General features: G+C 41.7%; 2 protein-coding genes across 5 annotated transcripts in view; one reads left to right on the forward strand and one right to left on the reverse strand.

The window, feature by feature from the left end:
- Nucleotides 1-331: 331 nt before the first annotated feature.
- Nucleotides 332-5,768, reverse strand: TMEM150B (transmembrane protein 150B). Its single transcript, XM_020792819.3, has 6 exons — nucleotides 4,810-5,768; nucleotides 3,328-3,387; nucleotides 2,978-3,045; nucleotides 2,610-2,737; nucleotides 2,043-2,220; nucleotides 332-1,225 (listed from the first exon to the last, which is right to left on the reverse strand). Exons 1-6 carry the CDS (start codon nucleotides 4,872-4,874, stop codon nucleotides 1,026-1,028), a joined length of 699 nt encoding a protein of 232 aa, XP_020648478.3. The 5' UTR covers nucleotides 4,875-5,768; the 3' UTR covers nucleotides 332-1,025.
- A 1,743-nt stretch (nucleotides 5,769-7,511) lies between these two features.
- KMT5C (lysine methyltransferase 5C) overlaps nucleotides 7,512-25,666 on the forward strand; it is a 33,892-nt gene continuing 15,737 nt past the window's right edge. Inside the window, exons 1-2 of one of the 4 annotated variants that reach the window (XM_072976715.2) lie at nucleotides 23,438-23,501; nucleotides 24,990-25,061. The gene's annotated coding sequence lies outside the window, so the exon portion shown is untranslated. Of the gene's footprint in view, nucleotides 7,587-23,392; nucleotides 23,502-24,989; nucleotides 25,062-25,666 lie in introns of those variants that run through there. The other 3 variants (XM_072976717.2, XM_020792769.3, XM_072976718.2) reach the window with 3 other exon arrangements.

Below are 25,666 nucleotides of genomic sequence, written 5' to 3' on the forward strand. Positions count from 1 at the left end.
AGGCATGCCATACGTGTATCAGAGAGAGTGGGAAACAAAGGATGGGCATTTTAGCATGGTGTAGGTGTGTAAGAACTGGATGGAAAGTGTAGCCGAGTTTTGCACATGCTCAGCTATTATAAATCCTAATCAGATCCTGTCTGGAGTCATTTCCCTTTCAAATCCTTTCTTTCCCGAAATCTTGTCACAGAGCCTGCAAATTGGTTTTAGCTCTTTCATCTTCTACTTTTATCTTTGACATTGTTTTCTCACTTTCTGTGCAGCCTGCCTGCCAACAAGTATGTTCGATCTGGATGGTAGCTACGCTGCACATAAAGTAGCAATGGCTATAATCACAGGAAGTTGGCCATGTCTGCCCAATTTTGGACAACAAAACATAGCTCCCTCTGGGTAGGATAGCAATCTGAGAGTTTTAGTTTATTAATTCTCCCACAAAAGAAATGAGATTGGGCGGGCAGGCTCTTATCATGATAAATAGTTAAAATCTTAGCTTGGCAGACAGGAGTCAAGGAACCTTTTTTTCATTTCTTTGAGCAAAGTCTCAAAGGGGCTTTTTAAGGCAGAGGAGATTCTTGGAACAGAATATTTCTTCTTTCAGTAGAGTAAAATAATTCTGTCCTTTGTGTAGAAGTGTAATCAGAGGATTATTTTGGACTATTTCCCTACAAGAGGAAGAACACACAGAATGTTGGACCTGGCACTGCTAAAACATGGAGGGAAAAAAATGGATCCATATGTATGAACCTTATGAAGGACATTTGGCTTATTTCTGCTCCTTTGCAGAATGAACTCGGCCCAATGAGGAATCACAACTAAGAAAAATGTCCAGGCTGGCAGGAGGACATGGCTAGTCTTTCAGCAAGGATTCCCATTTCATTTTTCCATCCTAATGGGAAGCTGGAACTATCTTCCTGCCCATGGAAGGGTCACTGGATTTTAATGATCTTTCCCGCTTGAAAAAGTCAACCTGGAAATCCATCTGTATAGAACAGAGTCACAGAGAGCCATTGTCCCTTGCAGAGGTATCAGAGAGAGAGCGTCTGTGTTGATGCCTGTGTATCTCGGGTCTCTGGATCTGCCCGTTGATGATGCACATGGACTGAGCAGGATCCTATGTGCCAGAAATCCACTGCAAAGAGGCCGAAGAGCAAGAACAGGTCCATGGCCAAGGCCCATTCACAGTACGCTGACTCAGAATGTAGTTTCAACCAAAAAAGGACAGCCGCTGAGTTTAAAGGTTAAGGAGAAGGACCAGCCTTTGTTTACCAATCCCAAAATAGATCTAGATAGGGCTGGCTTCTTGGGTAAGACTCCATCAATAGATTTCATTCTCCTCACCATTTCATCCCATTTGAGCCAGAGGCAGGTGAGTAAATGCCCCCCTCCCAAACAGGTCAGGATGCTTAGCGTGTCCCCAAACATGCTAACTCCTAACAATTGCCTTAGAGAGGTCCCAGATTTAGGGCTGCCTGTGGTGAACATTACAATTACCTGATGTCAAGTCAAGTCTGACTTATGACAACCTTCCCAGGGTTTCCTAGATAGAGAGTAAAGAGAAGTGATTTATCAGTTCTTTTTTCTGGTGGTGTTCTGGGACCATACAGCTTGCCCAAGTCTATATAGGTGACAGGGCACATAATCTCATCAGCCATACATGGTCTGGATGATCTTGGCTGGCCTGCTCCTGAGAGGAACAGAGAGGCTTCAAACTCCCAGCCTCCAGCTCCAGAGCAAGGTGCTTTAGCCCCAAGCTGTACTTTAGCTTAACATTACTCCATGAACATTAAGAATACTTAATTTTTTGGAATCACTTGATGCCAGTCCCACAGAAATTTATCTTCCTCAGTCCTAAACACCTAAACAGCACAGCTTCAAGGAAAAACCCCATGAAGCTGACAGCTCCTCTAAGCAACAACGTGTGTGCAAAAGTAGTTACAAATTCATATTTGATGCCTTTCAATCCCACGTGAGTCCCACCATGAACTCTGTAGTTCCTATCCTGCCCCCTGAATCCATCTTTCCTTTTTTCCACTTGAGGATACCGGCAATGAGGAAGACAGAGCCACAAAAGGTGAGGGAAAACCGAAGAGGCCCAATCCACGGTCCTCCGTGTCTTGGCTTCACTCGTTCTGTCAGAAAGGTCTGGATCCAGAAATAAACGACGCCGACCACAAAAGCAAGGAAGGCCCCAAACAAATGGGTTTCTACTTGGTTGTATTGCTGTTGAGAGAAAACAGATCAGAGCAACGGAACACTTCTTCCTAACAATATCATTCATCCTCAGATTAGTGTGTTGGGTGATGAATCCCATAATCAATCCCATGTCCCACGGTTTATCCCCTCCACCCTATTTGAGCCGCACGATGCCTCTCTCTATGACCTATTTTAAAAGAGCAGCTAAGGAGGTCCTCACAAAATGTAAAGGGGTGGACTTGTGGTCCCTCCCTGTAAATTCAGCAGACTGATTGATTGATACCTCACCTTTCTCCTTCAAAGTTGCCCCCTTGAAATCTACCACTTACTGCAGAGCTTGGGAAAGTTACTTTTTTGGCACTGTTTACTCCCTCCTAACAAGTTGATATTTGTCCTGGCTTCCAGCAACATCTTACCTGGAAGTTGCCCACAATAGATGCACCAAGGGCGCAGAGGAGGCCTGTGATAAGCCCAGCTAGATTTAAACGGGACTGACAGCCATAGTCTCGCACCTGTTGGTACTTTAGGTAGCAGATCACCACACCTGAGAGAAACACTGTGTTAAATTCAGTCCATTTCAACCTCTGAGACTTATATTTGTTTAATCAGTGAGGGTGTTGGATTCCATAGCCTTATAGGCCCCTTCTAACTCAATTATTCCCTGGTTCTATTAATTATTTCCTACAGCCTGAAAAGCTGAGGCCTATTGTCCTGTGTAAACAGGGACACCGTTGCAGTGTCTGGTAACCAAAAGGAGAAATGCAAAACAAGAAATCAAGCTTACCTAGAAATGCTCCTAGGTTAAGAACTTGACCAAACAGACAGCTCTGGGGTGGATAGGCACCACAAGTGCTGAGGAGAGAGATATGCTTGGAAATTTAATAGGGCTGGAACCAAGTCTATCTATCTATCTATTTATTTATTAGATTTCTATCCCGCCCTTTTAGACCCTCCCTGCTTTTATCCACAGAGAAAATTCAGCATGTTAACAAATGCCATTGTGTTCCATCACTAACATGACGTCCACCGGCAGTATTGGGCTACAACCCAAATGAGGTTGAATGAGAGTTAATGGTCTTGTTTTTGTTTTGGCCAAGGGACAGACCCTGATGAAGAAACCCAATCAACACATACCTGATATATGGAAATGCTTCTGTGATGTTCACGGAGCCATTTGCAACTGCCATGGCAAACCTGAAGGAAACAGGAATTTGGTGAGATGCATTTGCCAAATAAAAGCTTGTTACACTATTCTTAATTCATTTAAATAGCACACAAGCACATTAGGTAAAGGTAAAGGTTCCCCTTGACATTTAGTCCAGTTGTGTCCAACTCTAGGGCACAGCGCTCGTCCCCGTTTCCAAGCCATAGAGCCAACGTTTGTCCGTAGACAGTTTACATGGTCATGTGGCCAGTGTGACTTAGACACGGAATGCTGTTCCCTTCCCACCATGGTGGTACCTATTTATCTACTCACATTTACATGCTTTTGAACTACTAGGTTGGCAGGACCTGGGACAAGCAACGGGAGCTGACTCTATCATGTGGATTCGATCTTACGACTGCTGATCTTCTGACCTTGCAGCACAGAGGCTCCTGTGATTTAACCTACAGTGCCACCATGTCCCTACATTAGCGCATTACTCCCTCTTAGATCCCATAGCAGGATGTACATATATATATACCTTTATCTAATGTGCTATTTAAATGAATTAAGAATAGTGGAACCATATATATAAAGAATTAATAGACAAGATGAGTGGGCAAATGGAGAGAAGAGAGGCAAAGAATTAACTTTCTAATATCTGGTATTTTTAAGACTGGGCCTATAAGAGTGCTGCAATCCTGCTAATGCAATACTTCTTTAGAAATTAAACTCTACTAAGATCTTTACAACTCTGATCCTTAGACAACCCAAATATAGGCATGCAAATCATATGAAAGTAAGCAAACTAGCTCAATTGACACCATGTGTTCTGATTGAACAACATCTAGGACAGCAAGACAGAATTCCAGAACTTTTGCATAAAGGTAACCAAGCTGCATACCCCAACACCTTCTCTAAGGTTAGCAAGTCGTCAGGGCCATGCTTATTCCTTTAATGTCCCTTGCTATGGAGATATGAAGAAATCACATTTTTTGCAGGGAACTAAACACCACCCCCTGCTGGTTGCTGCCACTCAGATTGGTACTAAAGGGAAAGTTGTAGGATTATGTTCAAAAGATACCAATTTAAATATAGGTAAGTGCCTCTCACTCTACTTAGGAAAGTAGTAGTTGGAATTTGTATTAAAGAGGAAATCTTTGCTCCAATTAAATCTGGCTTTTCCTGTTAAGAAGGAAGGAAGGAAGTTGTTTTATAAGAGGTCAGACTATTTATCCATCTAGACCAATACTGAATACTTCAAGAGGTAGCTGTTCTAGAGATCATGATGCCCCAACCTTTTAGCTGATGATACCTGGGTTTGAACCCAGTACCACTGGCACGCAGAACAGGTGCTCTAGCATGATCATCGCCATACATCTTCACTTCCTGTTAGCCAACTCAGCCGATCCTCAGCCTTACAAACATAACCCCACCCAACCAGCCCGCTCCGTTCATTGATTATTACTCACACAGCCCAGAAGCCGACAATACCAGCTACAGCCAGCAGCACAGGAAGCAGAGCCCAGAGCCACATATTGGCCGAAGACCTGATGAAAAAAAATACAAGGAGCCCATCAAGAGCTGCTGAGAAAGCCAAGATTCCTTGGTCCTTTGGGAACCATGTTGGGGAAAGCTGGAAGGGATCTCAAGGATCGCTGATTTCTACCACTCCATTATGACAATATGGGCCAGGTTGGGCTTCGCCTTTTTGTTGCTTCTAGAGGCAATCTAGACGATCAGCTACCAGCCAGGACTACATGGGACCCTTGGCTAGGGCCATAAAGCAGATGATTCCAAAACTCTGCTAAGTTCAGAAGACTTCATGTCTCCTCTCTAGATGGTTCCTGCCTTGCCCTGTGCAGTAGATATTAAAGAAAAGGAGCCAGGAAAGAACATCTCCTGGGGGTATACTTATAAACTTTCTCAGCCACACCTCTCCCCTGGAGGATCCAGCCAGTCCTTAAAGCAAAACGCTCCCTTTCCTGTGAATATGTGGGGCAGGGCTGGTGAGGAATGTGTGGCCCTGCTGATATGGTTGGAATGAAATGCTCACTGTCTTGTTAGAGAGCATAGCTCACGGTGAAGGACGCAGTCCACCAACCTGGGGAGAATGGGCCCTTCCCCTTCTCTACTCTAGAGACTATTGGGAGAATACAATGAAAATGAGTCAGACTCTATTACACCCGAATTTGGCTCCTGGCACAGATTTGGTGGCCCTGCCATGTGGGAACTGGCCAAGTCTGGGCTTCCTTCTGGGCCTCTGGAACAGGGAGTCTAGAAATTAAGTTTTCTGGGGCTCGTTCACTGGGCAAAGAGGGTTTCCTTACCCCAGCGTGAGCTGCCAGCTGCTCTTCTTCCTCACCAGTTCAGGAATACACCTTTAACTTCCGCAGGTGGAAAATACGTTGTGCCAGTGTGCCTTCTGATAACCCCACCCCGAGTCTGACTGCTTCTGCCATCGGGCAAAGGGCACGGTAATAGTGCAATTAGGACGAGACTTCTGCTCTCATGGACTTGATTGCCATAGAAATACCCTGTTTCCCCGAAAATAAGACCGAACCTGAAAATAAGCCCTTGTATGATTTTTCAGGATGCTCTTAATATAAGCCCTACCCCAAAAATAAGCCCCAGTTAAGTGAAACCCTGCCCTCCACCCTTGTGCAGCAACCAGAAGAAGATGATATAACTGCATTTGACTAAATGTAGATAAGCCCTAATGCGGTTTTTTGGAGCAAAAATTAATATAAGACCCTCTCTTATTTTTGGGGAAACACTGTAGCACACTGAGCAAAAAGAGAGACAACCTCTATGATTTGTTTGACATGCTTAGCCAATGAGACCTCTCTCCTTGGAACAGAGATCCAGTATTACTGGATTCTCTGTACGTGAAGTTGGAAATGGGTGATGGATGGTCCATGTGTTGTTGTTGAACTTCAGCACTCATCAGCTCTGGCCTCCACAGCCAACAATGAGAGATGATGGGAACTGCAATCCAAAAGCACCTAGAGCCCACACAATTTCCTGTCTGCTGTACGGGGATATTTGTGATTACAGAATTGGTGAAAGGAGTATACGGGAGATGGAAGCCACGGTTCCTGTATTCTTTTTAAGGGGGTGAGTTGTGTCTGCTTTGCTGTTTTCAGATATGAGGAGCTACTAATCTTGTTCAGATGTCATTTTCAGATCTTCAAAACCTTGGCATGCTTTTGAAAAATGGAAAGTGTCTTTTAAATAATGCGATCATACCGTTGTTATCACAGAACATGGCAGAAGAGGACAGAGCTTCTACATACTAGTGGCTGCATAGACCAGACCACAGGTGGAGAACTTGTGGCCATTGGTATAGCAGAACAAGGGCCCACAGCATCAAAGCCACAGGATTGATTGGCAGGGACTCTAACATCATCTGCAATGTTCTTCAAGCTTCCTTGCTCCCTTCAGATTACACATTCCTTCCCCCCCCCTTTGCATGATGATTTCCTCTTTATTTGCCTGCTTCACTCTAACAATAGTTCATGTCATTCCAAATGGACAAAATATACTTAGTACTAACTAGGATCAGCTCCAACTTGTGAGGTTGACTCCATATTTAGTCATGATTACAGGGGCCAGATGAAATTAAGTGGCCTTCAAATAATCAGAACTAACTGAAATCCCATTCATTCCCATTAGCCAACTCTGTATATGATTACCATAAGTATGGATCTAAGTAGGGTTTTGCAGTCCTACATCAATTTGTGGTTTGTAGGCAAGTTTTAGCTATAGTTTCCTTGATTCTGAAGACATGACAAAATTATACAGTAACTAGATGATGGGAAGTTTTCTGTGTTATCTCTCTTGTAAATGAATGCTGGAGAACGTACTTTTTTCTTTTTGACAACTTGTTATTATGGTGACCATTTACTTATGGTGCATTTCTACTTCTCAGTCCACCAAGCTTCTGCAAGTTTGTAGTTTCTTCTTGTGCCTTTTATACAAGTAGACAATTCAAATGGGCAGTGATGGGGTGAAATTGTGGTTTTGTAAACTAGCCCCGCCCTGGGTTATGACGTAAGGTTTCCTTGAGCCTTCTGTGTTATCCTGAAATATGTTTCCATGCGGGAAACTTTGAGCAGTATGCCAGTTACTCAAGGGAAGAGCACATCTGTGAGAAACACTTTATATTATGGAAGACCTGTTTCTTTAACAGAGTGGCTTAGGTTTCAGTTACTTCTCCTCTGTCTGTAGTCCAGTCTGGAAGGAACTGGTGAGTCCAATGTGATTTGTGACTGTTGCCAGTTTGCTTTGTTTGTTTCTATCATGGCTTTAAAAAATATCTTAAATTGTATTGATGTCTGTGCAGAGAAATTTGCAAAAAGAAAAGAACTCTTAAGTTTGAAAGGGAAAAACCATGAAAAGTAAAGAAATGCAAATCACAGACCAGGTCCTTTGCTAAAAACAGGGGCACACATACAGTATACATCTTTCTTATACCTTAACTTCTTCCCCAAGCAAACACTACAATGCAATCTACTAGCTAACCTATCCTCTGCGTAGTGCATTAGGAGTTTATATGGAAGAGCAGAAATGAAACAAGTTTTTGAAAATATCATCAAAAAGCAGATTAATGGTATTGTTCTACTGACAGTTACATAAATCTTGACTAGTGTGATACAATTGATTCATATTTGAGAGAATGAAGCATTTTGTGGTCTTAGTTCCAGTTAAACAGAGGCCTTTCTCTTTAATTTGGGAATAAATTTTGGTGCTCACCTATGTTTACTTGGGGTGGAAGTTAAGACACACACAAAAGTGCAACAATGTGTGTGTTGTCAATGAGGGGGTTAATCTGTCTAAATTCTCTTACTTTGGAACATACAGCTTCTCCCACAATGCTTTGGCTTTAAATTGAATTTTTTTTTTCTCTTTTGGGAACAATCAGAGAAAAAAAGCCCACACCATGGTTTATAATAGCGTTCTCCAACCAGGTATTTTCCAGATGTGTTGAAATGCAACTCCCATGATCCTGATCCTCAGCCACTACTACATTGCTTGGGCTGTCTGGGATAATGTAGCCCAGCATACATATAATGGATGACGTAGTACAAAGTATTGGGAGGGTGCAAGTTTGAGGAAGGCAATAATAAATAAAAATAAGAATTTTGAGGTAACCAAGCCCTGGAGGAACTGAGAGAATAAAAAATACAGGATTTTTCATGAAAGTGGTATTTCCTGAGTGGGTTTAGAGGAGCCCCCTTCTGTCTTAATGGTGCTCTTTCTCCCTGGCAGGCAATTGCATAGAAACCAGAGCTTAGGAAAGGCCACTTTGGGGGACTACCCTCCCCAGAATTCCCCAGCCAGCAGGGTGAAGCTGTGGGTGAGAATTTTCCTCTCACAATCACTGCTGCTCCAGGCTGGAAAAAGGCTACAGCTGTTTGTAATGTGACTTAATAGACACAGCAACCCTATACCATGGAAGGGAATTAGTAAAGCTTAAATAACAGGAGGCAGAGAACCAGCTATTGTTAATTTCTGTTAATTAGGTCTGAGGCTAATTTAATGTAGGAGTTTGGGAACCAGACTGTCCTGCTCAGGCTTCCAACTGTGTGAACAGAATCCATCATAGGGCTAAGAGTAAAATGGGGAGAGGTGGAAATCTGAGGGAGGGAGGGAGGGAAGTAGAGGCTCTGAGAGAAGCCTGTGGTGATGCTTGTTTGGAAGGTCTACTTGAAACCAAAAGGAAGGAGTGAAAGGGAGCAAAGCCAGCCCTTCCCAACCTGAGGTGTTTTGCTGCCCAGGGACAAGATGGTTCTTCCCTGTTTTGTATACAGAGTCCACCTGGCCTGGCTATTGAATCCAGAGATGGGAAAAACTGGCCAGAATCTTCTGGATGATTTACTGGTGCATAGGTCTAATTGCATGACTCACTTTGGTGAATAGCCACTAACTAACAAGGCACCAGTCATGTTACAAGGTGTATGTCCAGTTACAAAATAGGCAAAGCCTTAGTAATGCAACAGGTATCTTATTAGTTAGTGACAGCTAACACCCCAAAAATCTCATAAGACAGATGTAGACGCTGAATGCAGCAGTGACAAAGACGGCTGACCAAAAAGCTCCAGGTATTCAAGTGAAGAATTATGCTTACTGTGATGCAAACATTGGTGAGATTCATTTTTGGACAAATACCCAGAATCCCCTAAACTCCACGGTCAGTGGTTATGAAAACCAGCTTTTCCAAGCTCGGATTTATGTTACAGTATAAACTTGCCAGCAAGCTAGATAGCTCATTGAGTTGGATATTTTGCTGCAGAGCTAGAAGTTGCGAGTTCAGTTCCTCACTGTGCCTTCTGGGAGAAGAGCCAGTCTGTGTGGCCTTGGGCAAGTTGTACAGTCCCAGGATGCCTCCAGAAGAAGGGAAGGGTAAACTACTTTTGAGTAGTCTCAACCTAGAAAACCCTGAAAAGGGTCACCTTAAGTCCTAATTGACCTGTTGGCTCATTGTGATGATTATAAACTTGCCATGTGTTTTTGATGTATCTTCAGGGACAGGTCATGGACCAGGGAGAGTGGCTCTCTTCCCAAATTTTTAGCAGAGGTGCCCCCCTCAAAAAAAAAAAAAAAAAACTGATCATAAGCCACTGATACTGATCTTAGGTGGAGGACAACACACCGCTTACATGAGGCCAGGGAAGTTGCATAGGATTGCATATGAAGTTGCATATGAAGAATGAACCATTGAATTTGTAAGGAGTGTGGAAAACTAATTCAGGTAAACAGGGGCCAAGATGCATTTTAGAACCTAAGGATCAAAAGGCAGTTACAAGGACCAGTGGTCACTGCACACAAAAGACTAGCCAACGACACGCATCAATCACAGTGACAGATCACCTCCCCCCTTATCACAACAAAACACCCATAACAAACAAAACAAAACACTCTGATCACCATAATCACCCAAACTCCTGAAAAGAACAAAAACCTGATCCCAGAGCTACAAATATTCAACAATCCCACACACTACACCAGAACACAGAGTTTTAGCTCCCATCCTCTGAAGATGCTGGCCACAGAGACTGGCGAAATGTTGGGAAGAAAAACCTCCAGTACATGGCCAAACAGACTGAAAAACCCACAACAACCAGCAATCACCATTACTTCTCTTATGACATGCAAGTCAATTGCTGTGTAGCCTGAGAAAAGCTGATTTGGGGTCACAGACAACTGATTTGGGTATCTCCCACCCCCCAGTGCTGATGAGAAATTATTAATCTTTAGTCTGTTTTTCCAGGATGTAACTAACATGTTTAAGTCTTAATGTCTAAACATCTGATGTTATGCCTATGTGGAGACTTTTTCTTACAAATTTGCCAGAAGGTGTATTAAGATGTGAGGTATCAGGAGGGTGTTTCTTAATGTCAGCAGGGGAAATCAATACATACACATTGTAAGGTGGATTTTTTTTCTAGAGATTTCGTTCCATGGGTCCAGATCAGAAAAATGTCATCAATGTACCTCAAATAGAGGAGTGGCTTTAGGTGTAGGAGTTAAGAAAGTGTTGTTTCAGGTCAGCCATGAATATGTTCACATATTGTCAGTATAGAAATCAGAAATCCAGAATGCATAAGGTAGCTTTTATAGATGGTTACACAAAGCACCATGAATAAGTAATTAATTTGTGTAATTAAAAGTGGCATTCCTTTCAGTTTTCTTTCTCACATAATTTTATTTGGAGCATCTTTTTCTTATAGAGTTCCCTCCCCCCTCCCCCAATTGTAACCATTTCCTTCTGTAGCTGGCCTGCTAAAATTTACTGATAGTTTATCTCTTTATCTGTGCCCTGAGCCAGTTTACTCAAAGGACAGAACGCCTGTGTTAATTGTTTCATGAGGCTTCTTTGCTGCTGTCAGAATGCCTACGTGTCTTTAGGCTTTGTAAAGAATGGCTCCCCCCCAAAAAAAAAAATATTACAGCTACTCATATTACAGGTATAAGAAAATGCATAGACTGTTTTAATACATTTATTTAATACATCATTTTTAGATACTTTTTTATACTGTAATTGCTAAATTCTAAAACATAAGCTTGCATTTCAAAAGTTACAATGAGGAGAAATCTCCTTGCTTGTTTGCCTTAGTCCTCTTGTGTTTTTCCAGGTATCTGGGAAATTTAACTGAGAAATATGGGTAAACAAAAAATAATAGAGTGCCAACAGAGGGTGTTTTTCCTGACTGATGCCTAAAGGCCAAGAATCAGTATGCATTGCCCCTAAGCAGCTTCCGGCATTCTGCATCTTCCAAATACATTACTTCCAGAGTTCCTGGTGCCACTAATTGATTAGGTCCATTTGAATTCCTCAAATGCCCTCAGTCAACAATGAGACTGCTTGTAGATTAAGAATGTAAATACTTGTCTCATTTCATGTGCAAGAATGAATCTATAACATGTTTCTCCTTATCTGCCAGGGGAAGAGAGACTTTCTTTTGGTCTTAACAAGAGTTCTTGCATTTGTTAAAGATGATTTTTGCATAACTAATATAAATTGCACAAAACCAGCAGCTGTTTTATTTCATGGATTCTGAATTCAACTGGCAATGGTGACTAGAGGAGACCTATTAATCAGTAGCATTTATGTAAGGGTTGACTTGCTATTCAGCAAAAATTCACTGACTGAAATCCTGTTGCTTATTGTAGCTATGTTTTAACTTAAGTAGACCCATTGATTCAATGGAACCAGAGGACTGGACTCATCAAATCTCCACTGATTCAAGGGACCTACTCTAGTTTCAATTTACTATGCTAAGTAAGAGGATTTTAGCCAGTGAGTTTACTCTAACTAGAACTTTAGGCCATGGAATTTTAAGGATTAGAAATGTTAATTTTGATTTTTTGAACAATTATACATTATCTTGTGCCCATTTCTTTTTATTTTTCACCACCAGCTGCTAATATATAATCAAACACCATCTATACCAGTGTAGGGACTGTCAGGATGAATACTGACACCAGGTGAGTGTCTGTCCATTCTTCTCTGTGACCATTTGTGATAGTAAACTTTTTGCGAACCATCGATCCCACAATTTTGTCTTCGTACCTTAAAATGGATGATCCTAATCCACAAGGTCATTCTGGATGCAGTGTTGGATCCTCATGGTGGCTTCCAAAGCAATTTTAGCTGAAGTAAGCTGTGGAGGGACGTGGTGGCACTGTGGGCTAAACCGCAGAAGCCTGTGCTGCAGGGTCAGAAGATCCGGCAGTCGCAAGATCGAATCCACGCAACGGAATGAGCACCCGTCGCTTGTCCCAGCTCCCGCCAACCTAGCGGTTCGAAAGCATGCAAATGCGAGTAGATAAATAGGGACCACCTCGGTGGGAAGGTAAACAGCGTTCCGTGTCTAAATCACACTGGCCATGTGACCACGGAAAGATTGTCTTCGGACAAAAGGCTGGCTCTGTGGCTTGAAGAGCGGGATGAGTGCCGCCCCCTAGAGTCAGACACGACTGGACAAAAATTGTCAAGGGGAACCTTTACCTTTACCTTAAGCTGTTGTTATCTGCATCAGGATACCAACTGGCCTTTGAACATAGCAAGCAACAATATTTTAACCAATACACTGGGTGGGGGGGAATGGAATGTTTGATGGAAAATGTTCTGATTAGAGCAATAGTCAAGAGTATGTTGACGTTTTGAACTGTATAGCTCAGTTGTTTAGACATCTGGCAGTGGAGCCAGGTGTTGGGAGTTTGATTCCCAACTGTGTCTCCTTGACAGAGACTGGACTTGATGATCTGTAGAGTCCCTTCTAGCTCTGTAAGTTCTAAGATCATTATCCTGTATACTGAAACCAGCTACAGATGAAGAAGTGCAGCATTACAACATCTGGTTTCATATAGTTTAAAGATACTTATGCAGTGCAGAAAAAGCAAGAAGGCGCTCTCTAAAACATTCCCAAAGGGTTCCAAAATATGTATGCTATATCTTTGTAAGGCAGGAGGGGGTAATATTATTTTATTTATTTATTTATTTATTAAATTTATACCCCACCCATCTAGACTGAAGTCTACTCTGGGTGGCTAAATAATAGCCCAGATGGACTGCAACTCCTATCAGCCCTACCTCACATAGCCAATGATAAAAGGTGACGGGGGTCATAGTCTAATAAAATCTGGAGGATCATAAGTTGCCCACCCCCAATGTAAAGTGTGAAATATGATAAGCTCAGTTTTCTGGAGAAGCTATTTTGTTTAAATTTTGCCTTATGCTTGGGCATTCTTGCTGAATGAGCAGTGGTGTTGGTGGCTGGGGAGAAGTTGTGAGACAAAGTTATTGCAGTTATCCACTCTCTTTAGAAATGTTACTTCAGTTGGCATGTTACATGGTTGAGTGGGTGAGTAGGAGAGTGGGAGTGTTATCATTCCCAGTGGGAGCAAAGGAGAGAAAAAAATTCAAATAATGATAATTACCTGCCACAACTTCTTATAGTGCTCACCCAGTGAAGTGGGTAAGCAGATCCATAAGGCCAAACTGGTACATAGGAACAACCTGCTGGAGAATAAACCCAGAAGAGAGAATAACAGAACAGTATGCGTTACTACTTACTAATGCAAACATATTACCAGTGATCTGAAGCCTGTTCTGGACAATAACACTGCTCCCTCACTGGTACTGAGTGATAGTACCTCTTTGGAGACCAGATTAATTTGTTGGTCCTCATTTGTAAAAGTTTGCAACAACAATTTTAAAATTTGTTATTTTAAATCACCAAACGAAAACATCACTTTTGAGTAGCAATTACTGTTTCTGCTACTTTGGTTTGTTACTCTCTCTCTTCTGTAGTTTTAAATTATTAAGCATTCATTCATTCATTCATTCATTCATTCATTCATTCATTCATTCATTCATTCATTTAAATACTTTTACCCCACATTTCTCCTTAAAAAGGACCCAAGGTAGGTTACATCATTAAAAGACAATATTTAAAGCTAAAAACAGTAAGTATACAAATTAAAGAAAGAACCAATGCATTTACTTTATCAATTTTGCTTAACATTAATGAATATTTCATGTTAACACATTTGCAATTACTAATGTTTCCAAGAGCTGTTTATCAACATGTACCGCAATAATAATAATAATAATAATAATAATAATAATAATAATAATAATAATAATAATAATAATAATAATAAATAAATAAATAAATAAATAAATAAATAAATAAATAAATAAATAAATAAATAAAATTACATGTGGCTTTGCAATCCATGCAACCATATAGCAACAAAATCCATAGGTGGGCAATACCTTTATTGGTTCACTGCAAAGTCACAAATAAGGCTAGCTTTCAGGTTTTCCAGAGCTCTTCATCATGCAAAAAGGATATGAAACTTAGTAAAGATTCCAGGAGAATCCAAACACTTCCCATACAGTCCTTTTGTTGTAATAAAATATGTTAATATTTAAGGTGCCTTTAGTCTGTGGCAACAAAACAGATGGAACAAGAACAACATGGTTGTCTGACCCACTGGAATTTTTTTTAAGGAGAAAAATAGAGTTTCACATAGGGGGACTGCTGTTAACATCACTCCATATAATTGGCTTGTTGCAGTAACCAGACCTTAACATTGCATAGTTACCTGCAATTTGATTGTGACCAGTGATAAACTGATGTTTTATAGGAATATGGGCAGTAATCTGTGAGGAGCCTCGGGATCTATGTATTTTGCTGGGAGATGTCCTAAGTAAATAGGTAATGTCGTCCATTTTATGACTTACCTGCGGATAGAATGCTCACCCTTAGAGTTGTCCCTTCCACATTTTTGCAGTATATTCTTTTCTGTCAGTGTTTTTTCATCTGCCTTCAGGAGTAAGCCTTGAAATATTTCGCAGCATCCCTCCACATACCAAAAAGTACTTATCTGTGGTACCAAAATTAACAATTATGTCCTTTATGACAATTGAAGCAATTGGTTGTATAACTTGAAAAGCTAACTCAGTGCGTGTGCTCAGGTGCGTGTTCTCATACCTCTGTGTGTGTGTGTGTTCTCTTCTTTCTCTTTCTTGAGATAAACTATTCTGAATGCAAACTTTATTAATTATCTTTATTGGTTACATTTACACCCCACAATTCCTCCTCTGAGTTCAAGGTGACATACACCATTTTTGTCTGTTCCCCCTTTTCCCCTTAGAACATCCCTGTGAGGGAAGTTGGTCTTGGAGGAACTACACCTCTATTTAAGAGGGACATCTTAAACATTAGTAAATGTTATTTAGACATTTTGCAGACCAAAATTTGTTCCTCTTTAAAATGCCACAAGATGGCTTGTGTGTTTTGTTTTGTTTTTGGTGTATGAGACTAACATGGTTCCCCTGATAGTTTTTCCAAAGTGCCATTTCTTGTTTAACAAAAGTAACATATTGCATGGAGAAGAGAGTGGTAGCAGGAGATTTGGGGGTTGGGGGGGGGGGAGAGACAGCACCGCCAGGACTCAGCATGCTCTGTGACTGAAATGCTGATTGTTGTGGAGATGCAGGGGGTGGCTGAATGGAATGTATGTGTGTGTGTTTTGTGCTATCAAGTCAGAACTGACTTATAGTGACCCAAGTAGTGCTTTCAAGGTAAATGAGATATTTAAGGTGTGATTTTACCAGTTCCAGTCTCCCAGTCGGTTTCCATGGCTGAGTGGGGTTCGAACCCTGTTCTCCAGAGTCCTAGTCCATCACTCTGTCCACTACACCACACTGGGAATTCACAAACGGGTGTGTAGTGTAAGATAATGGTCAGAGTCCTGGGTGATGAATACATATAGACCTCTAGGTAGTCTTTACAGATTGGGCCATAGACTCAGTTCCAGTTAGAACAGCTCGACTGGCCAGGACTTAAGTTACTTAAGGACTCACACTGAGTGACTTAAATTGTTCTCTCTACATGTTTCCTATAGAAAAGGGAAATGGGGAGTATTCCAGGTTCTCCTGGTTTTTAAAGGAGAAAAGTAGAGAGAGTCACATAGGGGACTGCTGTTAATATCAATCCATATAATTAGCCTGTTGCAGTAACCAGACCTTAGCATTTCTTTTGCCCCTCCCCACTTTTCCCTCAGAACATCTCTGTGAGGGAGGTTGGACCCAGAGGGACTGTACCTAATAATTTCCAAAAAATTTGCAACATCTAAAATGGGCATAGAGCTCTATTGTTATGTGCTATCAAGTCATTTCCAACCTAATGACAACCCTATCAATTAATAGTTGGCTTGATAGCTCCCTGTGTTAGGTATCTGGCTGCAGAGTCAGAGGCTGGGAGTCCAATACTTCACTGTGTGTCCCAGAAGAGTCAGCCTGGGGGGGCCTTGGGCAAGCTGCACAGTCCTAGGGCACCCTCCAGAAGAAGGGAATGGTAAACCACTTCTGAGTAGTCTTTACCAAGAAACCCTGAAAAGGGTCACTATGAGTCCAAATTGGTTTGATAAGTCACTATTATGATGATGAATTAATTGCCTCCAAAAAACATAATTTGTCTCAGCATGTAGGCAAAAGAAGGGGAGAAAAAATAATATTGTAGCAGTTTGTGTTATCTTGTAGTTTTTAAAGTGCTACAATATTCTTTCTTTCTTTCTTTCTTTCTTTCTTTCTTTCTTTCTTTCTTTCTTTCTTTCTTTCTTTCTTTCTTTCTTTCTTTCTTTCTTTCTTTCTTTCTTTCTTTCTTTCTTTCTTTCTTTCTTTCTTTCTTTCTTTCTTTCTTTCTTTCTTTCTTTCTTTCTTTCTTTGCCAGATCCCTTAAGCTGTAATTCCTTTCTCCCCACCTCCTACCCCCAGTTCAAATAAAACCAATTCAGAGACTATACAGTATTTGCAATCTTTGAGCCCACGGGACAGGAAAAAAAAGAAATATTTGTTTCAGAGGTCACAATTAGTTTATCCTTCATAGGGTAATTTCCTGGAATCATACACAAGTCTGCTTTCTTCTATACCATTTAAAATGCAGTCTTGTATAATATTTACTTAGAAAAATACTCCTGCACAAGGAACACTGCAGTTCTTTGTATATATCTATTTTTCAGAAGTAAGCCTCACAGAATTCCATGGACTGAATCTAAGACGTGAGTTCAGAGTTGCAGGCTCCATAGGATAAGTGAGGACAGAATTACAACAATACCAGCATCTGGAAAAATAACTTTTTAAGAAATTCAAACATCCCACAACCAGTACAGACAGCAACCACGCTGGCTGGATAATCCCACCTCTGATCAATACCCAGCTCTAAAGGGTTGCATAAATACAATAAATCTTAACAAGTGAAATATCACAATTCTCAGCATCATTACAGAAGAAATAATATATATTTTGCAATAACTTAGTTACCCTTCAGCTCCTATAGTAAAAAGGCTCTGATACTGCCTGTTGCCAGTCTCTCCGGAACTTGGTACGGGAGATCCTAAGCCAAAAGTTCTTCACTAGTTGAATGAAATGCTTTAAAAATCTTTATCATGCAAAAAGGATGGGCTCACCTGGCTTTTCCTCATTGGCTCTTTCCTAAATGACTTGGGCTTTTCCTTAGTTGTTTCCACCAATATCCCTTTGAGGGTGCTAAGTTGATGCGCTTTAGTATTTTCCTTATGGGAGAGATGTGGGATACATTTGATGCAGCCTTTCAACTGTCGCAAGACTCTTCGTTATTTTTGCTGTGACAGAATAATACAGCCACCTTTTTGGAAATCAATATTGCACGGGATTTCTCCACAAAAACTTGCAGTTTTATAATTGATAATGGTACAATAAAGGACATCACCCACTCTTACATTTGTGTAATCTTGGGGAATCTTTCTGAATATATTTGCTATTCCAGTGGCAGGTGAAGCTTTGGCCCTCTAAAGGTTTTTGACTTCAGCTCCCAGAAGCCCCAGCAAGAACAGCTAATGGCAAGGAATTATGGGAACTCCAGTGTCAACATCCAAGGGCCAAAGTTCCACCACTGTTCTTATGTGGCTGCAGCTTAATTTTTCCCAGTTCAGAGAACTGAAACAGTTACAGGCGGGGTGCTGACAGTTCAAGGCCTGTTTTGGCTCTCTCAGAAACCGGGAATTCATGGGAAGCTGAAGGGATTGGGGACATCCACATGGTTTGTCTGGTTTATTGAAAATGTACCAGAAGACCACTCTTCCCCAATGCTCCAAGTATATTGGACTACAGTTCCCACGTCTTCCAGCCAACGGTGGCTTAAATAAGTGGAGGAAAGCAGTGCCTTCTAGAGTTTCTCACGTCCAATCTCCAGATATGTCTGTGTGCTCTAAAACCTGAGATGCTTCAGAGTTTGGGGGGGAAATTACCAGTTTTTGGACTACACCTTTCATAATCTCACAGAGACCACACCGGTTAGGGGATTCTGGGAGCAGGAATGTTTCCAAGCTCTGAGTCTTTCCATCTTTTAGCTCCCATTTTTCTTCTGACACAGTGCTTTCTTCCTTCATTCTTCTGCATGCTGGAGACATCCCTCCATTCATTCCCTGCCTTTCTCACTTACAAGACCCAAGGCAACTTGTGATGTAAATTTAGAAGGGGAAAAAAAGCTAAAAAAAGACAAATTGAAGCATCCAGACATCGTTAGACAAGAAAACCTTTCTGCTTTCTTGGAGCATCATAGAAAAAGATGAACTATCCAAGTCAGACTGAACTGGCACAAAAAATATTTCGCAGGTTTAGCTTCCAAGTAAAGCTTCAATAAAACATTTTAAAAATTAAGCTTCTGACAAGGAAAACATGTTGTGTCATCTTCAGGATTACAAACGGCAACCGTTAAATAGATTATCACATTAAACCTTTCTTAATACAATTCAAAATACATTTAACAAGAAGAAAAAGGACACACACCATTAAAATGTGTTTTCAGGAGTATTGGAGATGTAGGAAGAAAAAATGTTGTAGCAACATTATTCAGGCAAAAAGTGGACTTTGCCCATGAAAGCTCACAATTAAATATAGCAGTTAGTGTTTACAGTGTCACAATGTTTTGTCTTAATTTTTTCATATTTGTTTTGTTTTGGCATACTAGCACAGACAAATGCAACTAACTCTTCTAAAACTTGGACACACATGTAGCTCATGAATGGAGCAGAGTAGCCCTCCTCCTTTTGGGCCAAAAGCTGCCCCCATTTGGACTACACCCCACCACACCCTCATTTAAAAGGGATAGTGAGAAAAGCAGGGCAGCAGGACTGAGAGGGCAGCACTAACTCGGAGAACACAGTTTCTTTTCCTCTCTCCTCACATCTGCTTCCTCCCCACATCAATCCACTACATCCAGGATGGTGCAGTGGAGATGTGAATGAACTAGGAATCAGGAGATCTGGGTTCAAATTCCCACTTGGACATGGAAACTCACTGGGGAAGAGGTGGAAAATAAAACTACTCCTTAAATATTTAAATACTTAAAACTTATCCTGACAGACCTGTTCTGACCTGACAGTACCTAAGGGCAATGGCAGAAGAGGGAGGGCCAGGGCTGTGTGACCCTTGCCGAGCTCTGAAGGCTTCTTTCATTCCAGCCATTCCACAGAGATCTGTTTCCCAGGACACCACCCTCTTAAAATGGTCAGAGCCTCAAGAGCCTTGCTGGGCCATTAAGAAACATTTGCATTCTTCTGTCAAATCCCAGACCTTGCTTTGAAAGGTGAAACCACATTGATTGCCCCACGTGCTCTGGTCCATGGGGTCACGAAGAGTCGGACACGACTAAACGACTGAACAAACAAACAAAACAAAAAAGAAACTCACCATGCATCTGTCCTATTACTCTTATTATGTTGACGTCCCACCTTGACATTTCTTCTGCAGGAATTTTGTTCAGCTTAGGGGTATATTTTATTTGCATGGGGGGGGGGGATGCCAATCTACTGTAACAAAACTCTTTGTCTTTATCTATTTTTTTGCTTTGTTTTGTGTTCTTTGTTTATATGACTAACACAATTGCCACGTCGAAAGAGTCTTGTGTCATCCAAAAGACTATTATTATGCTGTAAGCTTTGGTGAACTACAAGGCGCTCCTTTGTAAATGGTTGTGTTATGAGCTGTCAAATCAGTTCCAACTTACGATGCCTCAAAGTACAGTGGGGTCTTGACTTGAGAACTTAATCCGTATTGGAAGGCGGTTCTCAAGTCAAAAAGTTCTTAAGTCAAATCTGCATTTCCCATAGGAATGCATTGAAAACCATTTGATCCGTATCTGCTCTTTTCCGTCCATAGAAACTAATGGGAAGCTGCTATTCTGCCTTTGACCACTAGAGGGGGATATTTTGTTTCTTTTTTTCTTAGGTCAAGAAAGGTTCAGGGAAGGCAGGGAAAATACAGTCCAGGCAGTACCATGCAGTCCGAAGACTGTCTCCCAATCCACTCTAAACGCTGGGAGGAGTGAGGAAGCAGACAGGCACCCTTTTCACTGGCCAACAGTTAACTGAAAGTTCACATTTTGCACTTTCCCTGCCTCCCACGTGGTTTTTTTTCAGTTCTTAACTCAAATCTAAGTATGCAAGTCAAGTCAATATTTTCTTATGAGAGTGGTTCTTAAGTCAAAATGTTCTTAACTCAAGCCGTTCTTAAGTCAAGACCCCACTGTAATGAAAAAGTGACAGACAATGCAATGAATAACTGTGACAGTATTTTAGTAGCTAACAAAACAGTAGGCTGCCACCAGGAAATCTTAGCATTACACTGACTAGCACAGAAGTCTTTCCTCAAACCCAGGAAAACAATTCTGCTGATTCACTTCATCACTAAGCTAACATCAGCCCTGCAAAGGAGACCAAAAAGTAATTAAAAGCTGTAATGATTCTACAAAGGTGTACAGTACTGTAAAAAAAATGCAATGGTTGAACACTTAAGTTTAGAAACCTGCTGTTCTCAATCACACACTGAAAAACACACAACAAAGAATTTTGCTTTTAATCAAGTTTTGTTTAAAAGTTAAAATTACAAAGATAAAGAAAAATCCTCTTGAATTAATAAGCCAATTTAATCAACTAATAAACATCTACACTGCAGAAAGTACAAATAGCTAGCTTACTTTGTTCAGTTGGATGACCTTAGAAATAGACATAGCTAAACCTCTGATTTTATACAAATTATTAATTAGTCTTGCCTATTGCATCTCAAAATACAGACTGAGAATTTTTGACTATTAGTTAGTCCAAATGAGTTTCCTGCAGAACTTTCCAGAAGATGGTTCATTCAGTATATCAGCAAGTATTTCCCAGCACAGTGCCGGTGTAATCTAATTTAATTTTTTTTATTTGAAATGGAACAAGCTAACCTTGGGTACCTCCTTATGATACAGTACTTAATAACTCCCAATGGCCTGATGCCCTGCAATCTATCAACAATCCTTCCCATCAGCCTGCTGGCACCTAAGATGGACCCAGTCTGGTTTTCTAGCAAAGGTGCTATAATTTAGATACAATTAGGCATCCCCAGATCTTTACAACTACACATGAATTACTTTTTAACAGGTAGTTGTGAAGAATTGCTTAATAAAAAATAAAAAATTAAAATTTCCCATGCTCTGTTCCTATATGTGGATGTGTGCTGAAGCGATTCTATATACAATCTCTCATCATTAAATTGCTCTAACTTTCAAGGATAGCATAGCTGTACAGAGCAATGAACAGGATTGTGCCTTAAGGCAGAGATGGGCAGGAAGCAGACTGGAATGTACTGGTGCTCTGAACACTTTTCCAGTGTGTCATTACTTAATGGTGGCAACCAAATTACTCTTCTCCCCTATTAAATGTTACTGCGGAAATGAAGGCGCCTGATATAACCATGAGTGAATTTTTATATGAAAAGATTATGAGCTCCCTTCAGTTTAGTTAATGGGAACAAATTCAGAGACCCTTATTTTTTTAAAATTCTAAGTCATTTCGACCAGGGAACGTTGTCTCTGTTTTACAGTTTGGAATCAAAGTTTGTTTTTAGTACTTCAGGAAAGCTGCACCATGCTGCCTGCTACAAAGAAATCATTCTGGCAAAGAATCCGGGGGCTTTCATAAAAACAGTCAGCATCCGCTTACAAAGATACTGGGAATTGGTTGTTGTGGGTTTTTCGGGAATTGTCACTGATTTCTCCACCGGTCGGCGCAATCTTAGAATAGACTGAGGGACGGATCGTTGAGTGACAGTTAAATTGACCAATAAGGTGTGCGTTGTTGCTAGTCCAACCCTCACAAATCAGACGGGCCAATAGAGAGTGGAAGCATTCTGGCGGGAAATATCCATTGACGGGATCAGGAAACAAGCAGGATAATAACCTAGTTAGAAGCACGAAAAAGATAATAGCACATATTCCCTCAAGCAGCTATTTAGGCATTCTATTGGGTCTGTGATCGCAAAATAAATACTACTACTATTTAGGGGGCATAAGACCTTGACGGCCATCATTCCGTGCCAACTGATAGGAAAGGGGAGCGATGATATCCAGCACGAATTGGGAAATTGGTGCCAAAAACAAAATATGGGCCAGCTGGTACTGAAGGTGTGTCTTAAATATTGATGGGCATCTTATTTGGCCAGTGAAGAAAGCAGAGTGGCATTGATTGACATCCAAGTACCCAATAGGAGAGAGACAACGTTTCCGCCAGCCTAATAGGCATAAAGCTTGGAGGGAAAGAGGTTCTCCTGAAAGGGCGCGACTGAAGGAGGAACGTAGAAAATTTGTCCGACGCCAATTTCCTCCAATCGGAAGCTAAGAAGCCGGGCCGCGTCCTCATTCGACTCCTGGAGGCGGGAATAAAAATAACAGACATCCAGTCCGCCGAATACGCTGAGGCCAATCCTTGTCCAACCGGAGAAAGGGAAGGACCATGAATGACAAGCAGATCATCTATCCAATAGAAGCCAAGCAGTAATTTCGAGCGACATCTCCTTGTGAGCCAATCAAGCCGGATCATGCGGGGTGGAGAGAAAAGGGGGGGAGCAAAGGAGGCAGTCTTCGCTTCAGGGGCACAATGGAGGCACAACGAGAGGAGGGTGGGGCCGCTTTTGATTGATGGCCGGGCCTGCCCAACGGCGCGCCGCGAAAACGGGGCCGGGAATGACAGGCTTTTAAAGGGGCCAATGGCGCGCCGAAAGGGGCGGGCGCGTGGCGTGAGGCGGGTGCCGCGCGGAGAGCGGAGAGTAAGAAACAGCGCGCTGAAGGAGGTATGTGTATGTGAAAGAAAGAAAAGCGAGGGAACTCCCCAGGGGCGGGTGGGGTAGGAGGAGGGGGCGAAATGTCTGTGGGAGAAGAAGTCCGTTGGGAAAGGCCGGGCGCGTGAAGGCGGAGGTGGGGGTTGGGGGGTGGGGAGCAGGTGGCGCGTGAGGGGGTGGGGGCGGCGGCGGCGGCAGGAGGGCAGACGGGAGGGGAGGGGAGGGATGCGCGCGGGGTTCTGCGAGGTGAGAGGAAGGGAAGAGGACGGGGGCTGCCTTGTCAGTCAGTGAAGGGCAAGGAAGCGAGGGCTGAGGGAAAGCTGGCCCGAGATGTGGAGAGGTCGCTTTCCTCGGCGAGAGAGCGCAGGGCGAGCGCAGAGACGGACGGAAACTAAGATGCAGTATCTCGTCGGCCAGTCTTTTATTCTATCCTTTCTTTCTTTCTCTTTTTTTTGGCCCCTTAGGCGCAGCTCTAAAGGAAACCCCTGTTTCTTTCCTCATATTTCCTTCCTTGAAATTGTGAGGGACCGGCGCATTTCCCTCTCCCTCACCCCCAAATCGCACCACTAAAGTAGCCTTTCTAAAGACCAAGCACTCCCCTTCCTTCCCAGGTTCCTTTTTTCATTGTAAACCTATTTTCATGACATACCAAAAAAGCACCCTGAAAAAGAGCACCTTTTTTTCCTTTTAACCCTACCCGTTTTCATCCTCAGCACTGATCTCAAGAAGGCGCCCCCCCCGTAAGATATCAGCCCTCCTCCTTTTCCTTTTTTCTTTTATGAAATGTGGCCTAGAAATAGTGTGAATAAATTTCTATTTCTCCAGTCAGTCTCCAGCATCCCTAAACAGGCTTCTCGGTGCCCTTCCCCCACATGTCTACCTACCAGGCCTCTGAGGTAAAGCACGTGATTTGTATGTAGAAGTTAACCCATTTAATCCCCAAAACCTTCATTTCAAAGAATCTTGAATTGTAGGTCGATGGGAAAGCCCCCTGCATGCCACTGTGAGGGGCATCTGGTGCTTGGAGTACATTGGCAGTTTCCTGTCTTCAGCCCTGTTGTTCTCTTAGGGCCAAAATACATGATAGTGGGACAGGTGAAGCATTTGCCTCTGTAACTACACCATACCAATGTATGGTGTTAGAGTTGATATGTCAGTGATGAACCGCCTTAGTGGACAAAGTGTTGTTGTACTAGCTCTTTAGATGGAGTGAGGCTATCTGGATGTTAAGTGCTTTGTGCGGTCAGTAACATGTGCCGTCAGCACTTGTATTAGGAAATCATATCTCTTTTGGTTCTCAGTATTGCTCCAGAAAGAATGAGAATGAAAGCAAGGAAAAATGTGAGAAAAGAACATTGTGTTTTCCTCCTTGTATTGGGGAGGGTACCTGAAGTACATCAAGTATTTGTTCTGCTTCATTGGATTGCAGAGGGGCTATTTGAAAGACATAAATACATAGGGCATCTTGTTATATCTAAAGTCTTTGTTATTTATTTCTAGAGACTTTTGCAATGTACACAGTCCTTACTATGTCTGAGGCACACCGCCCTTGCTCAAAGAAGTTCAAAGGATGTAAGTGAAATTACATCACCTCCCCCCTCTTACAACATCTTATAAAATAGGCTAGGGTGGAGTAATTGTAATTTATCCAGCCTCACCAAATTCAATTCTGTATTAGAGCTGGGATTTGAACCTAGGCTTCTCAAATCAGAAATACATCAAACTTGACTTGTTACAAGGTATATTAATTAGTATATTAGTATGCCTTGCTCATCTCATAAATAAAATAGTTACTAGGAACTTCCAAGACAAGCGTCAGAGGCTGTGCTGACATTGTCAAATACTGTGGGATTTGCTGTGGGTGTAAAATAGATGAATTTGCTTTTAAAAAACCTGATTACATGATGCGAAGGCCAATTTGAATCAGCCTAGTCTGTTTTGCCCCCAACACAAACAGCTTCTATTTTTTTTCAAGCTAGAATGATTTGAATAGATCCCTTTGTGATCAGTTGGAAACACCTACACCCACAGTCTCTCTCTAGTTGCACCAAGGTATTTATTTATTTTTATAAACAAACTACTAAGTTTAGCACTAGATCAGCTTATCACTACATTGATGTACAAGTTTAGCAATTGATCACCTCTGCATGGACCAAAAAGATAAAAATCAATATGAA

Source organism: Pogona vitticeps, chromosome 6 (genome assembly GCF_051106095.1).
Source record: "Pogona vitticeps strain Pit_001003342236 chromosome 6, PviZW2.1, whole genome shotgun sequence".
Taxonomy (NCBI): Eukaryota; Metazoa; Chordata; class Lepidosauria; order Squamata; family Agamidae; genus Pogona; species Pogona vitticeps.

Coding starts and splice junctions, on each gene's coding strand:
- TMEM150B (XM_020792819.3), bottom strand. CDS start 4,874: ATGTGGCTCTGGGCTCTGCTTCCTGTGCTGCTGGCTGTAGCTGGTATT. Junction 3,388..4,809: donor ATTGTCGGCTTCTGGGCTGT/GTGAGTAATAAT, acceptor TGTTTCCTTCAG/GTTTGCCATGGCAGTTGCAA. Junction 2,221..2,609: donor CTATTGTGGGCAACTTCCAG/GTAAGATGTTGC, acceptor TTCTCTCAACAG/CAATACAACCAAGTAGAAAC.